This window comes from Phyllobates terribilis, unplaced genomic scaffold, assembly GCF_046119375.1.
Source record: "Phyllobates terribilis strain yellow unplaced genomic scaffold, ASM4611937v1 Scaffold_9__5_contigs__length_417890890, whole genome shotgun sequence".
Taxonomy (NCBI): domain Eukaryota; kingdom Metazoa; phylum Chordata; class Amphibia; order Anura; family Dendrobatidae; genus Phyllobates; species Phyllobates terribilis.
The window spans coordinates 143373758-143387675 of NW_027362769.1; the positions used below are offsets into that span (position 1 = coordinate 143373758).

The window sequence follows — 13918 nt, forward strand, 5'->3', positions numbered from 1 at the left end:
TCTATATAGTTTCCATCTATCCCTTAATCCATTGTCTATCTGGGAGTTTTGGGCACGGAGATATACCAGGATTTCTCCCAGACACCGACTGTGATAAAAACCTGACGATACTGATGGACACGTGGACCATGTGTGACCACTCAGGACAACTCGATAGAAGTTTATATATCGGGAAAATATGGGCAATCTCAAGTCACTCATATGAACGGCTCGAAAGTGAAGGACCTGTGATTGTGCTGCTGCCAAAGGCAAGAATAAACTGTTCTGTGAGATACCAGCTGGCACAGGAGGCTCAGGAGGGTCCGGCACATGGCAGCACCGGGGAGGACTCTCAGGACTCCCAGCTGCAGATCTGCAGGGCCGTGTTTGCCTTCTTTATCTTAATGACGCTGGTGTCAGGCTGATATGGGCGCAGGGTGAAGCAGGGCTGGTTCCCTGGCACGGGATCTGCTCACACACAAGGTAAATATCCCTCACACCTGTGACCCATCGGGTTACTCACCAGCACGGGCTGTAACGAGGTCATGGACCTGTGTATCCAGCGGTGGCTGCCGTCCAGGTTGTCACATTGTACCGCAGCCACCATGTTCTTGAGGTCATCGTGAGCAATGCACTGATCCTTCTGTTTAATCAGCCGTAACCAGGTGAAGTTAAACTGCTGGTTCTGCGGTGAGAATAGGAAGAGATGAGGCTCATCGCCCAAATCGTAACAGAAACACCAAATACATAACGTGATACATTGTGTTCTACCAAGTGCAAGACCTGAGAAACGAGGACACAGAGGTCACGCACTGCCCACAACATTAGAAAATGTAATACTTTTGCTTGAAGGTTTCCTTAAATGAATAATAAAATATTGTTAAAAAAAAAAGTTGATCTCCACCTTCTCCTTTCTGACAGTCCGTGAAACTCAGACTGCACTCTGATGGCATCCAAGTGCTGTCCAATTTATTTACAGACCCATAGACTTGATTGCCGATTTTGATCCGAAGCTTGGATCAAAATAGGACATGTCTCCGCAATTTACCACAGTCCGCGAAAAATCAAAAGCATGTGCACAACCCCATAGACTGACAGGAATGAATGTTATCCGTGAAAACCACAGATAGCAGTCGTACAAAACAACTCGACATGTGAATGAGGCTTAAGACTGTTTTCCGTTAGTGCTGGATCCTACCTGCCCTTTAGTTGTCTAGACTTTTAGCCCAGGAGAGGTATGACTGATAGAAAAGGTTAGGGACCCTCCAGAGAAAGGTCGAGAAAGGTCGCCTTGTCATGGCTGATGGGATCCCATTTATTGGCCAGTTTGTGCAACAAGTACCTTAATTTTATAAGTGCAGTCTATAGAGCAGGAATGCCACATATTCAATGTTTTCATACATCTAGGCTCACTTCACACAATGGCTGCTGCACCCTTTGGTAAGACAACTGGGTGTTACCAGTTGGGGGTTTGTTTCAGCATACTGTGAAAGAGTCCAATTAACGATGAAAATTGTCCTCTTCCTCTCTGAAGAGGCAACTTGCATATTTAATTTCCAAGAGGAGCATTGCATGGCCTAGAAGTCTCCTTACATTCACATGTTAGGCTTGCCACTTTCCACAGGGAGAAATGTTACACCTTACACCCCAGTCAGAGGCTTCTTATACAGCCAAATCAGATGTCATGCATTGCACTGAGGAGGGGCAACATTCCAAACGAGGTGTCTGAAAATTGAGATTCTGGTTTGGCTTTTCCTTTCTGAACAGGCTATTTGCATATTAAATTTCCCAGAGGATCATTGCATGGCCTATAAGTCTCCTTACACTGGCATGTCACTCTCCACAAGAGGAAATATTACCCCTTAGACTCCAGTCAGAAGCTTCTCATACAGCCAAATCAGATCTCGTGCTTTGCACTGAGGAGGGGCAACCCTCCCGAAACATGTGTCTGAAAACTGAGATTCTGGTTTGGCTTTTCCTCTCTGAACAGGCTATTTGCATATTTAATTTCCCAGAGGATCATTACATGGCATATAAGTCTCCTTACACTGGCATTTTAGGCAGGTCACTCTCCACAAGGAGAGACGTTAACCCTTAGACTGTGAAGGGATACATCCCTTTGACAAGGAAAATATCCATTTATTGATACATTTCTAGGAGGAATAACAGAGGAATAATACAATGTAGAGGTCGAAGAGAGGATAATTCAGAATTGTTATTTTATGAAGGTCACAAACGTGTCAGGAGTGGTGACAAGTCTTCTTCAAAGCAGGACCCCAAATCAAAGGGTCACTTTTCAAGAAATGTTAGGTGCTATTTAGCTGCACAAGTTATATGGATTATGTCTAGAGATGAGCGGATCGATACTCCGATAGCGTTCAGGTCAGTTGCACCTGGTGGTTAGACGAGAGGCCCATGAACTCTTTTACCTTCCGGCGTTCCCAGCGCGGCGTTTGATTAGCCAGGGCTGGCGCACCGTCATATGACGAGGCGGATGCAAGCAGTACCGGAGTCCCGCAAATCGATCCGCTCATCTCTAGTTATGTCCCCATAATTTCCCTGTAGGAAGCGTTAGTCTAAGGGCGCAGTCAGACAGCCATATAAATCGAACTGAGATCAGACTGCAGTGCTCGGACTGGCCGGCGGCTCTCCCGACAGCTGCAATGAAATACATGAAGCTGCCACACTCGGGTGGGGAGAGCCGCCGGCCAGTCCGAGCATTGCAGTCTGATCTCGGTCCAATTTATACGTCCGTCTGACTGCACCCTAAGACAGGTATTAACTACCTGAAGTTCAGCAGTTTTTCTGGATAGGATGTGGCCCTGCACAGTCAGATACCGTCGGGAGGAATAACAGAGGAGCAGCAAAGTTGTTAGAAAATATGGTCCAGGCCTGCTTTCATTTTTTTTATATACAGATCTGATATACAGCCACATAAAAGCACAAACCTGCTTACTGGCATCACATGATTCAAGGACTACAGTCGAGTTTTCCAAGGACAGGCACTTCTCCAGTGCAATGTTTTTTACCTAAAATACAAAAGATGAAAGTTAATCACATTTAATTTAATTTGATAAAAGTGAAAAAAATTAAACACATCATAGTTACATAGTTTATAAGGCCGAAAAAAGACAAGCGTCCATCCAGTTCAGCCTATTTCTTGTGCACTGCAGCTATTCCGCAGCGTTGATCCAGGGGAAGGCAACAAAAAACCATGCGGTATAGGCCAATTTACATCATTGAGGAAAAATTCACTTCCCGACACCAATCTGGCAGTCAGATTAAATCCCTGGATTAATTAACTATCACTAAGCATAAGATGTAATTTTATTGTTCTCAAGAAAGGCATCCAGGCCTCTCTTGAACTCGTTAAGTGAGTTGGACATCACCACTTCCTCTCCCAGAGAGTTCCAGAGTCTCACGGCTCTGACCATAAAGAATCCCCTTCTATGCTGGTGCAGGAACCTCCTTTGCTCCAGACGCATAGTGTGCCCCCTCGTCTTTGTCACCATCCTTGGTATAAACAGGTCATGGGCGAGATCTCTGTACTGCCCCCTGATGTATTTATACATGTTTATGAGGTCTCCCCTAAGCCTTCTCTTTTCCAACGTAAATAGGCCTAATTTTGACAACCTCTCTGGGTATTCTAGTCCCTCCATTCCCTTTATTACCTTAGTCGCCCTCCTTTGTACCCTCTCTAGCTCCAATATGTCTTTCCTGAGCACCGGAGCCCAGAACTGTGCACAATATTCTAAGTGCGGCCTTACCAGCGCTTTATACAGAGGAAGAACAATGTTCTCATCATATGCCCCTATTCATCAGAATTGCCTTTTTGCTATTGACTTATATGATTGATTTTGCGATAACCTGTACGGACCAGAACCATTCAGACTGGGTTCACATAAGAAGTAGTGTGCCGCAAAGTCAATTATTGCAAAACTATTTGTGTGTATTAATTGCCAACTCTCATTTATCCTTTAATACATCCCGGCCTGAATCATGACAGAAGTGATTAAAAGAAAAAAGTTCTGCAAACATTTACTCTATGTATTAATGTAAGTGTACTCTTGTGCCCCCTAGTGGCCATTGCATACATTACATATACAACTTGCATTTTTTTTATATATATTTTATAATTAAAGAAGAATCCCGATAATCTGAAAAATGAGAGCACGTAAATCCAGGACTATTGACATTTTCTTAATATCAGGAAAATATATTTAATACAAGTCATATGACAACAAAGGTCCTGTGGAAGTTGTTTTTAGAGATAAATTTAAAGTGGTGCTATCACAATACTTTTAGCATATCCCCTAACACTAGCCTTGTACCGGTTTTACTTTTGTACATTTATTGTCTCCAGTTTTTTTTTTCACCTCAGCAATTGCTGAACAGATTGGGAATTCCCTATAAAAAAAATAATCAAAATTCTTGTAATTTTCATACTGGCCACTAGTCTTCTATCAAACTCATTTCGTGTTCTTTACAGAAGACTTTCCAAAGCCTCATTATCATAACAGACAGGATTACAGTGAAATGTGACACATCTATCTATTGTAGATAACAGGATCCACCATTCACAATAGGTGATGTCACAGCTCACCTCTTCCTCCTCCTGTACAATGAGTGATAACACAGCATCGACTATTAACAATAGGTGATATCACAGCTCACCTCCTCCTACTCCTGTACAATGAGTGATAACACAGGATCGACTATTAACAAAAGATGATGTCACAGCTCACCTCCTCCTTTACAATGGCTGATAACACCTCTATATACAGTAGATAACACAAGATCCACCATTCACAATGGGTGATATTACAGCTCACCTACTCCTCCTCCTATACAATGACTGATAACATTTCTATATACAGTAGATAATAAAGGATTGACTATTAACAATAGGTGAGGTCACAGCTCACCTCCTCCTCCTCCTGTACAATGACTGATAATACCTCTGTATACAGTAGATAACACAGGATCCACCATTCACAATAGGTGATGTCACGGCTCACCTCCTCCTCCTGCCTTCACAATGACCTTTGACCAGGTTAGCGCACATATATATATATATACACACACACACACACATATATATATATATACACACATACACACACACTGTATATAATATAAATGTGCACAGCGGCACTTACCACTCCTCCAGCTCTGATCAGAGGGGCGTCCAGGTCTGGGTAGACATTGTCTATGTACCATTTGAAGCTCTTGCACTGTAATCTCTTCCTCAGCTCCTTCTGCTTCGTCAGGTCACCAATGTTCACCCGTTCTCGTAGAAGGTGATATCCATGACCATAGAAGAGCTCCTTATAGTCATCCAGCCAGACTTCAGCGACACGGGCCAGGTTCCTCTCCACAGTTTTCACCCGGTCTTTAGGGAAGGAGTACGGGTTGTCATTCCTGAAGATGTGGCCAACTCTGGAGCAAGGGATGATCTCAATTTCTCCACCACACATCCAAACCTAAAATACAGGAGAAGACAAATATATAAATAAAAGGGATGATCCTCACCCTCTTCCCTGCTAAAGACATGTCTCGAAAAGATATAAGGCTCTGTTCACACAGATTTTTTTTTAAAGTTTTTAAAAACTTACAAGTTTTTCAAACAGAAACTGCTTTAGGGAAGGGGACTTTTTTGAGGGAAGTTTTTGGAGGAGTTTTTCTTTTCCTGAAACGGTTTTGAAGAATTTTTTTCAAGACGTTTTGGAGGTTTTCTACAAAAACTTTTTTTTGCAGCCTTTTAATTTGACAGTGCCTAGTTTGGATCGGATTCCATCAGGATCAACTTCCAAGAGATGCACTTTTTTTTTTCTTTTTTATAACCAGGTGTTTTTCAAAATCTCGTCAGAAAACAACCCCAAAAACTTCTTTGAAAAAAAAAAAAAAAAAAAAAAAGTGTTGCAAGTGTCTTTCAAGATCCCCTCATAAAGACATCGTGTGAACATAGCCTCACGCTACATTTCTCCTGCTGCATGATTATCTATGGCTGAATGATGAAACTTGATCTCCATTCTGAATTCAGTCAATCATAGGGTATAGTTTTATTTTTTAAAAGAATTGTCCCAAATTGGAGTTAATGGTCGGTAAAGGGTCGATATTGACTTTTAGGATCGCTGCTTCCAATAGGTGGCGCTAGAGTTGTAGTCCTCTTTCTCTCTGAAGAGGCAATTTGCATATTTAAATTTCCAAGAGGAGCATTGCAAAGCTTAAAAGTCTCCTCACAATGGCATAACAGGCTTGGCATGTTATTCTCCTCAAGGAGAAACATTACCCCTTGGATCGCCACTTGTGTCAATGAGATGTGCCTGATATTGTAGAACTGCAATACCAGACATGAACAGTAGGGGTGCTGTTTCCTCTTCCTGATATAATTTAATATGACTTTGCTCATTAGTTTAAAGCTAACAGCTTATACAGCTATATAACACTATTTTGCAGCAGCCTCATGCTAAGGTACTAAGGTAACCACTTGGCTGTGGTATTAATAACATTTTTACTAAAATTACATTTTTTTTCTACAATATACCATTGAAAATCAAATCTTGGAATATTCTGAAGTCAATCAAAAGTTATTATAAAATCTGGATCTCTTCTGGTCAAGGCTCTAAGATTTAATGAAGCACATCTCCCGAATGTATCACATGATATGAGTGGGGAATGGGTCATAAAAATATTTCTTAATATTTAAAAATACCTTAAATGATATTTCCATGTTTTCTCCTCCCCAAACATCCAGGCCGGGGTCATAAGTACCAAGTTCGTAGAAATATTTCCTATCAATGGAAAATAACCCTCCAGCCATAACTGGGCATCTAAAAAATAAAAGAGATGATGTTAGCAAATATATAGTAATAGTTTGGGTTAAAGAAGTTTATTTTCCTGCCTATAGAGGGCAGTATCATTGTCTAGTTTGAGCAGGAATCATATTGAGCATAAAGGGGTTATTCACTTTTGGAGACATTTTTTTTCTAACTAAAAATTTATGTATTTTTGGCTAAAAATTATTTTTGCAATTGGGCTTCATTAAAAGTTTTGCACAGTTTGCCTTCCATAGCCTTTTGGTTGCACTGTGTATTTCCGGCAGCAGAATGAGTTAACTGAGAACTCACCAGTGAGCTCATTCTGATGAGAGATTTTCTAATTCTTATCTGTCTTTTTGTGGGCTCCTCTCAGCTGATTTTTTTTTTACCACAGACCACATCAAAGTTGAACGTGGAGGGAAACAAACAGCCTGTAAAAACCAAGCGGTGCAAAATCTTTCATGAAACCCTAATGCATGGATTTCATTAAAAATAAGTAATCAGAGGTGAACAACCGCATTGTCTATACATTAAAGGGGTATTTCTATTTTTTTTTTTTTTTTTTAAAGCATGCAGCATAGTTCCCCTACTGGTCAGGTTAGGCATTTGATTGCTGCAGTTAGTCACTGGCTTAAAGGGGTATTCCCATCTCCAAAATCCTATCTCAATATGTAGTAGTTGTAAGGCCACGGCCCCACTATCAGTATTTGGTCAGTATTTTTTCTCAGGAGTGGGAGCCAAAACCAGGTGAGGAACAATCAGAGAAAAGGTATAATAGAAACAAGTTACCAATTCTGCATTTATCACCCAATCCTGGTTTTGGCTCCCAGTCTTGAGAAAAAATACTGACCGAATACTGATAGTGGGGCCATGGCCTAATAATAATAATATTAGCAAATACCTCCAATTAGAAATTTAGCATAGTTCTTCTGATTAACTATGTCCCTTACCTGATGTGCAGGGCATTGCAGTAGCTTAGATATCCATGGTTTACGACCACTAACAACTAACTGTCACTATATGAGTGGTTGTAATCATACCTAATCTACTGCAATGCCCTGTACATGGGGTAAGGGACATAGTGAATCAGAAGAACTATACTACATTTCTAATTGGGGGCATTTGCTAATATTATTATTACACCTACTAAATACCCTTTAAGGACTCAGCATTGGACAATGAAAAAGTCTAACAACACTGATGAACTTTTCCATTGAAATCTGCTTTGGGTTGCCATCAAACAGAGTCATTCATTTCATGAAAAAGGCACCAAAAATATTTTGACAATTGACAACCTCTTTCCTGAATGGTAGATGTGCTTAGAGGGGTTGTCACTTCCCTTCCCAAACTCTTATTAAATCTTGAATTATAATGAAAAGATAAAAAAAAAAAAAAAAAAAAGAAGGATCAACCATTATCACGTTGTTTTAATGCCGCATCATAAAGTACATTTGACCGTATAATTCTGCACGTGGTCAATTGTGCAAAACTGACAATAAAATTCTTTGTTGTTAAATACAAGATCTATTATTTATTTTTTTCCTCTTGTAATTTCCTCCACCGGATGCCATCATTAAACTGTCTAACAAGGTTTGTAGTGTTCCTCTGGGCAAGGAGTCGGTGTCCTCCTGCCCTGACTGTGATCTATTGTATGTGAGCTTGGCCGTAAATGACAGATTTCCTGATGTGTAATACGAATATTGTAGATCTGTGAATTTCTGTATCTTAGAAAATAGAGAACGCGACATGCTTAGTGGGTCGAAAGTCGTAAAAAAAAAAAGGAGAAGTGTTCACCTTATTGGATCCATCTCCGTTATCTTGTTTTTCTGGAGAACTTCTGTAGGGATGGGCTTCCAGCCAAAGTTCATCGGCCAAGTGAAAATACCTCTCTGGAAGTTGTCCACGGTCATATAGCTGGGGGAGAAGTGATAGTGATGAGAATAAAAATGTACAAAGTTCCTCAAAAGTTATTGTTCAGTAAAAATACATTTATTTACGAACTATAACAAAGTAGCACTCTGTAGCGCTATAGCATGCAAACATGAAATGTATGAAATATGAATTCTTATATTTCAGGTTTGCATGCTATAGCACTACAGAGTGCTACTTTGTTAGTTATGTATAGAGATGGCTACTCTTAGTATGCACCAGTACACACCAGTTTTCAGGTTGGAAGGGGCGGTCACTCTTTTCATATTTACACACTATGACCTCCCTCATTGAACTCTGTAACATCTGGTCCTGGCCGGCCGAATACAACGGCACCATGTGGTCTGCAGGGGAGTATTCCCACTATAGCAAAAGTCCACACTCCCAGCCAGGACCCCCATTTTCATGTAGTGTGTTGCGGCGTGAAACACGAGTTCCTCGCCCATGGCTACCGCCCCGCTTCATGTCACACATACCCAGCGCATAATGTAAGCAATCAATGGAGTATATTGCAATTTTTTTCATGTGGACTATTCATGAGTGTGCCCCACCAGGGAGGTATAAGGCTATGTTCACACGAAGCTTTTTTTGCAGCATTTTTTTATGCAAACAAGCTGAGATTTCAGAACTCTCATGCACATGCTTATTCTTTTTCCTGATTTTTTCTGACGCAATTTGAGACATGCAGCGTGTCAATTCTTTCAGTGCTTTTTTTTTTTTTTTTGCAGAATTTTTTTTTCACCCATAGAAAGCAATGAGAAAGTGCAAAAAACACAGCAAAACCTAACTTAATTATATAACATGTACTCTAGACAAAGCACACATATCATCCACAGAAAATAAACGCAAAAAAGCAGTAAAACGGTGCTTTGCATGCTACATTTTTATTGCCAAGAGTTTAGGTTTTGGCTGAAAAAAACAAAGCAAAAAAAAAACCCACTGCATAATAACATAGCCTAAATCACACCAATAAAATGTAGAGGCATCTGTGTGATAGGAATCTCAAATACACATTTATGGCCTAATGTAAATTAGTGTATCTGTTCCTGTTAGAATATACAAAAGCTACAGGCTTATGTGAAGAGGGACTATTGGCATGAGACAGCAGATGTGCCCACTTTTGGGGACAGAATTTTTTTTATTTTGTTATTTTGCTTAATGCATGTATTTTAGGCTAAAAATCACTTTTGCAATTAGATGTTGTTAAAAATGTTGGACCGTTTGGCTTTTACAGGCTCTTTGCGACTGTGCACATTCAAGTTTGCTGCGGTCATAAATCAGCTGAGAGGCGCTCAGCAAATGACAGATAATAGAGGTACAAACTCTCCCATCAGACTGTCAGAATGAGCTCGCTGACTGTTTCTCAGACATCTCATTCTGCAGTGCAACACAGACGCTATAGAAGGCAAACTGTGCAAATATTTTTAGTAACACCCAATTGCAAAAATGATGTTTAGCCAAAAATAATTGCATTTAAGTAAAATAAAAATATCCCCAAAAGTGGATAACCTAGAGTTTCCATTGCATGGTCTCCCCAATTTATGAAAGTTCTTTCCTGTTTTCATCCATCTTGTAATAATTAATATTTTTGCTGCGTTTCCCAAGTATTAAAGTTCATTCTCCCACAATGTTTGACTGCTGAATGATTCTGCTGAAAGCTGAAATCTGCAACAGTCCCTCAGTCACATCCATCCATGTGTCTTGGATTAAACTGATTATGGAAAGCTGATTCCATTGAAAGTGTTTCCTTTAGATCAGAGCGGAGACTGCTGACGGAGAGCGGTGCCTAAAATAATCTAAAATAATATTCCAAAATAATCTCAATAAAGTGTCACTTGGGTAATTGCGTTCTCCACAAACAGTGGAACATTACCTCATGTCCTTATCATTGATGACTTCAATCACCGGGCACGCCACCTTCTTTCTGTTTATCCGCACTTGTTCCAGGAGAGGTTCCAGCCATCCAACATTGCACTCAACGTGCGAGTCCAAGAACGTCAGCACGTCTCCTAAAAGGATAAAGAAGAACTTTTATACACTGCGAATGATTTAAAGGGAATGTTCGCACACCCCACGTGGACCATGTTCTTGAACGCCTTTATGACGGACGACTTGTCATTTTTTGGGCTTTTGTTTTTTTGTTTTTTTCCTACCATAAAAGCCATAACTTTTATAATCAGCAAGTCTGTGTGGGGTCTGTTCTCTGAGGGACGAGTTTTAGTTTTGAATTACACCAATTAGTGTAATAAAAATTGCAGAAAAGAACAGGAAAAACATTCCAAGTGGGGGGAAATTGCAATTCCGCCATTGTATGTTGGATATTGGATTCTATTTTTACGGTGTTCTTTAGTCGGTAAAAAAAAAAAAAGGAATATGATTCTTAAGGTCAGGCAGGGATCACTAGGTTGCATTTTTGGCTAAAGTTGTTAAATGGGGCAGAAGAGATGAACATTTTTCTTTTTTTCACAGACAGAATCTATGCGTGAAAAAAATTGCAGCTGCATTAGTTTCTTCCATATGTAGGATGAGACTCGGACATAAAAAAAAAATATAATCACATCCCATACTGAGCTACTGTGTAGCATCTGACTTTTACAGAAAGGCTACGGCCCCACTATCAGTATTCGGTCAGTATTTTTTCTCAGGAGTGGGAGCCAAAACCAGGAGTGGGTGATAAATGCAGAATTGGTGACTTGTTTCTATTATACCTTTTCTCTGATTGTTCCTCACCTGGTTTTGGCTCCCACTCCTGAGAAAACATACTGACCGAATACTGATAGTGGGGCTGTGGCCATACATTGCAATTCTTTTATGTAGGGAACTGTATTTAGTCTTGTAAATTTGCAACAAGCACGGATGTTGAACGGATGACAAATTAAAAAAAATCCCCCAAAAAAAAAAACACATGAACTTAAATTTAAATAAATAAATCTTCCGAGTTTCATCTAGAAAACTCGGGACGATTATTAATATGCTCATGTGAACCCAGCCAGTACGATTACGGCGAAACCAAACTTGTATAGTTTTTTTTTTTTCCATATTTTAGTGGCTGTAAAAAAATTCACATGTTTGTGTTGTCATTATCTGAGATTGTAACTTTTTTATTTTTGGACCTGTATGAGGGCTTGTTGTTTTGTGTTGGCAAGCTGGTGTTTTTATTTACACTAATATTATATATACATATATATATATAATATATTATATTCTAAAAAAAAATGTATTGCATTTTTTGGGTGTAAGTGCAGCGATTCAAAAATACAGAATGTGTTTTTTATTTTGTTTTCTTTTTGTAGCTTTTACTATATGTTTCCTTTTGTGGACACATCAATACCAAATGATTATTTTTTTTTCCCCCTTTATGGTAAAATTATATTTTAGTTTATGGTAGCAGATAACCAGCACACCCTTTGTGGTCTAATCCTGTAGTCACTCTTCCATCCCTCAGTCCTATATGATTAGACTTTATAGGGGTTGTTTGTATTACTATGGAAACAAATACAGCTGGATTGGAATTGTAGACAGAAAATACTAAAATGAAGACTATTTGCAAATTTTAGTCTAATTTTTAGATACATGTTAAAAAGAAGAAAAAAAAAGAAAAAAAAGAGCAGCAGGATTTAATTTAATACTTAATGGGGTTGTACCATCTAAGACATTTGTGGCACGTGATTGCAGAACCAGACTACAAACGGTTTGTTTGTAGTCTGTAACCATGGAGACACATACAGTGGCTTGCGAAAGTATCCACCCCCTTAGCATTTTCGGTGTTTTGCTACCTCACATCCGGGATTTTCATTGTTTTTTTTGAGGGTTTGCATCACTTCATGTACAGAAAATACCTACAACTGTGAACATTTGGTTCTTTTTATTGTGAAGCAGACAACAAATAGGACAAATTAACTGAAAACTTCAGTGTGCATAACTATTCACCCCCCTAAAATCAGTACTTTGTAGCGCCTCCTTTTGTGGCAATTAAAGCGGCAAGTTGCTTTGGATAAGTCTCTATGAGCTTTCCACATCTTGTCACTGGGATTTTTGCCCATTCCTCAAGGCTAAACTGCTCCAGCTCCTTTAAGTTATATAGTTTCCTCTGGTGAACAATCTTGAAGTCTGACCACAGATTCTCAATTGGATTAAGGTCTGGGCTTTAGCTAGGCCACTCCTAAACATTTACACATTTCACCTTAAACCACTCAAGTTTTACTTTAGCCAATATGCTTTGTGTCATTGTCCTGTTGGGAGGTGAACCTCCGCCCCAGTCTCAAATCACTGACAGACTGAAACAAGTTTTGCTCAAGAATATCTCTGTATATTGCGCCATCCATCTTCCCCTCGACTCAGACCATTTTCCCTGTCCCAACTGCTGAAAAACATCCCTCACAACATGATGCTGCCACCACTATGTTTCACTGTGGGGATGGTGTTCTTGGGGTGATGAGCTGTGTTGGTTTGGCGCCAAAAAGTTCAAATTTGGTCTCATCTGACCACAGCACCTTCTTCCATACATTTGAGGAGTCTCCCACATGGCTTTTGGCAAACTCAAAATGAGCCTTACAATTTTTGTGTGTAAGTAAAGTTTTTTTTCTTTTTTTCTGCCCACTCTTCCATAAAGGCCACTTCTATGGAGTATATGGCTTATTGTGGTTATATGGACAGATACTCCAGTCTCTGCTTGGAAACTCTGCAGCTCTTTCAAGATTACCTTTTGGTCTCTGATTATTACCCTCCTTGCCCGGGCTGAGAGTTTTGGTGGGCAGCCCACTCTTGGCAGGTTTGTTGTGGTACCATGTTCTTTCCATTTGATGATAATAGATTTGATGGTGCTCTGGGGGATCATCAGAGATTGGGATATCCCAAACCTGACTTGTTCTTCTCAACAACTTTGTCCCTGATTTGTTTGGAGATCTCCTTGGTCTTCATGGTGTTGTTTGGTTATTGGTGCCTCTTTCTTAATGGTGTTACAGCCTCTGTGGCCTTTCAGAAAAGGTAAAGTGTATATAGTGATAGACATGTGATACTTAGATTGCACACAGGTGGACGTCCTTTCACTAATCATGTAACTTATAAAGGTAATTACTCGCACCAGAAAATTTTAGAGGCTTAAGAGCAAAAGGGGTGAACATATAAGCACATGCCAAATTTTAATTATTTGATCCCATAAATTTAATTTATGCCTATATTTTTCTCAC

General features: G+C 39.8%; 1 protein-coding gene across 1 annotated transcript in view; it reads right to left on the reverse strand.

The window, feature by feature from the left end:
* The window catches only part of GALNT5 (polypeptide N-acetylgalactosaminyltransferase 5), a 47899-nt gene that overhangs the window by 8173 nt on the left and 25808 nt on the right, over positions 1-13918 (reverse strand). Inside the window, exons 4-9 of the mRNA XM_073647150.1 lie at positions 10603-10738; positions 8595-8714; positions 6695-6812; positions 5139-5462; positions 2928-3008; positions 503-664 (exon numbers count right to left, since the gene is read on the reverse strand). Of these exons, the coding sequence (XP_073503251.1) occupies positions 503-664; positions 2928-3008; positions 5139-5462; positions 6695-6812; positions 8595-8714; positions 10603-10738 (941 nt within the window). The remainder of the gene's footprint in view (positions 1-502; positions 665-2927; positions 3009-5138; positions 5463-6694; positions 6813-8594; positions 8715-10602; positions 10739-13918) is intronic.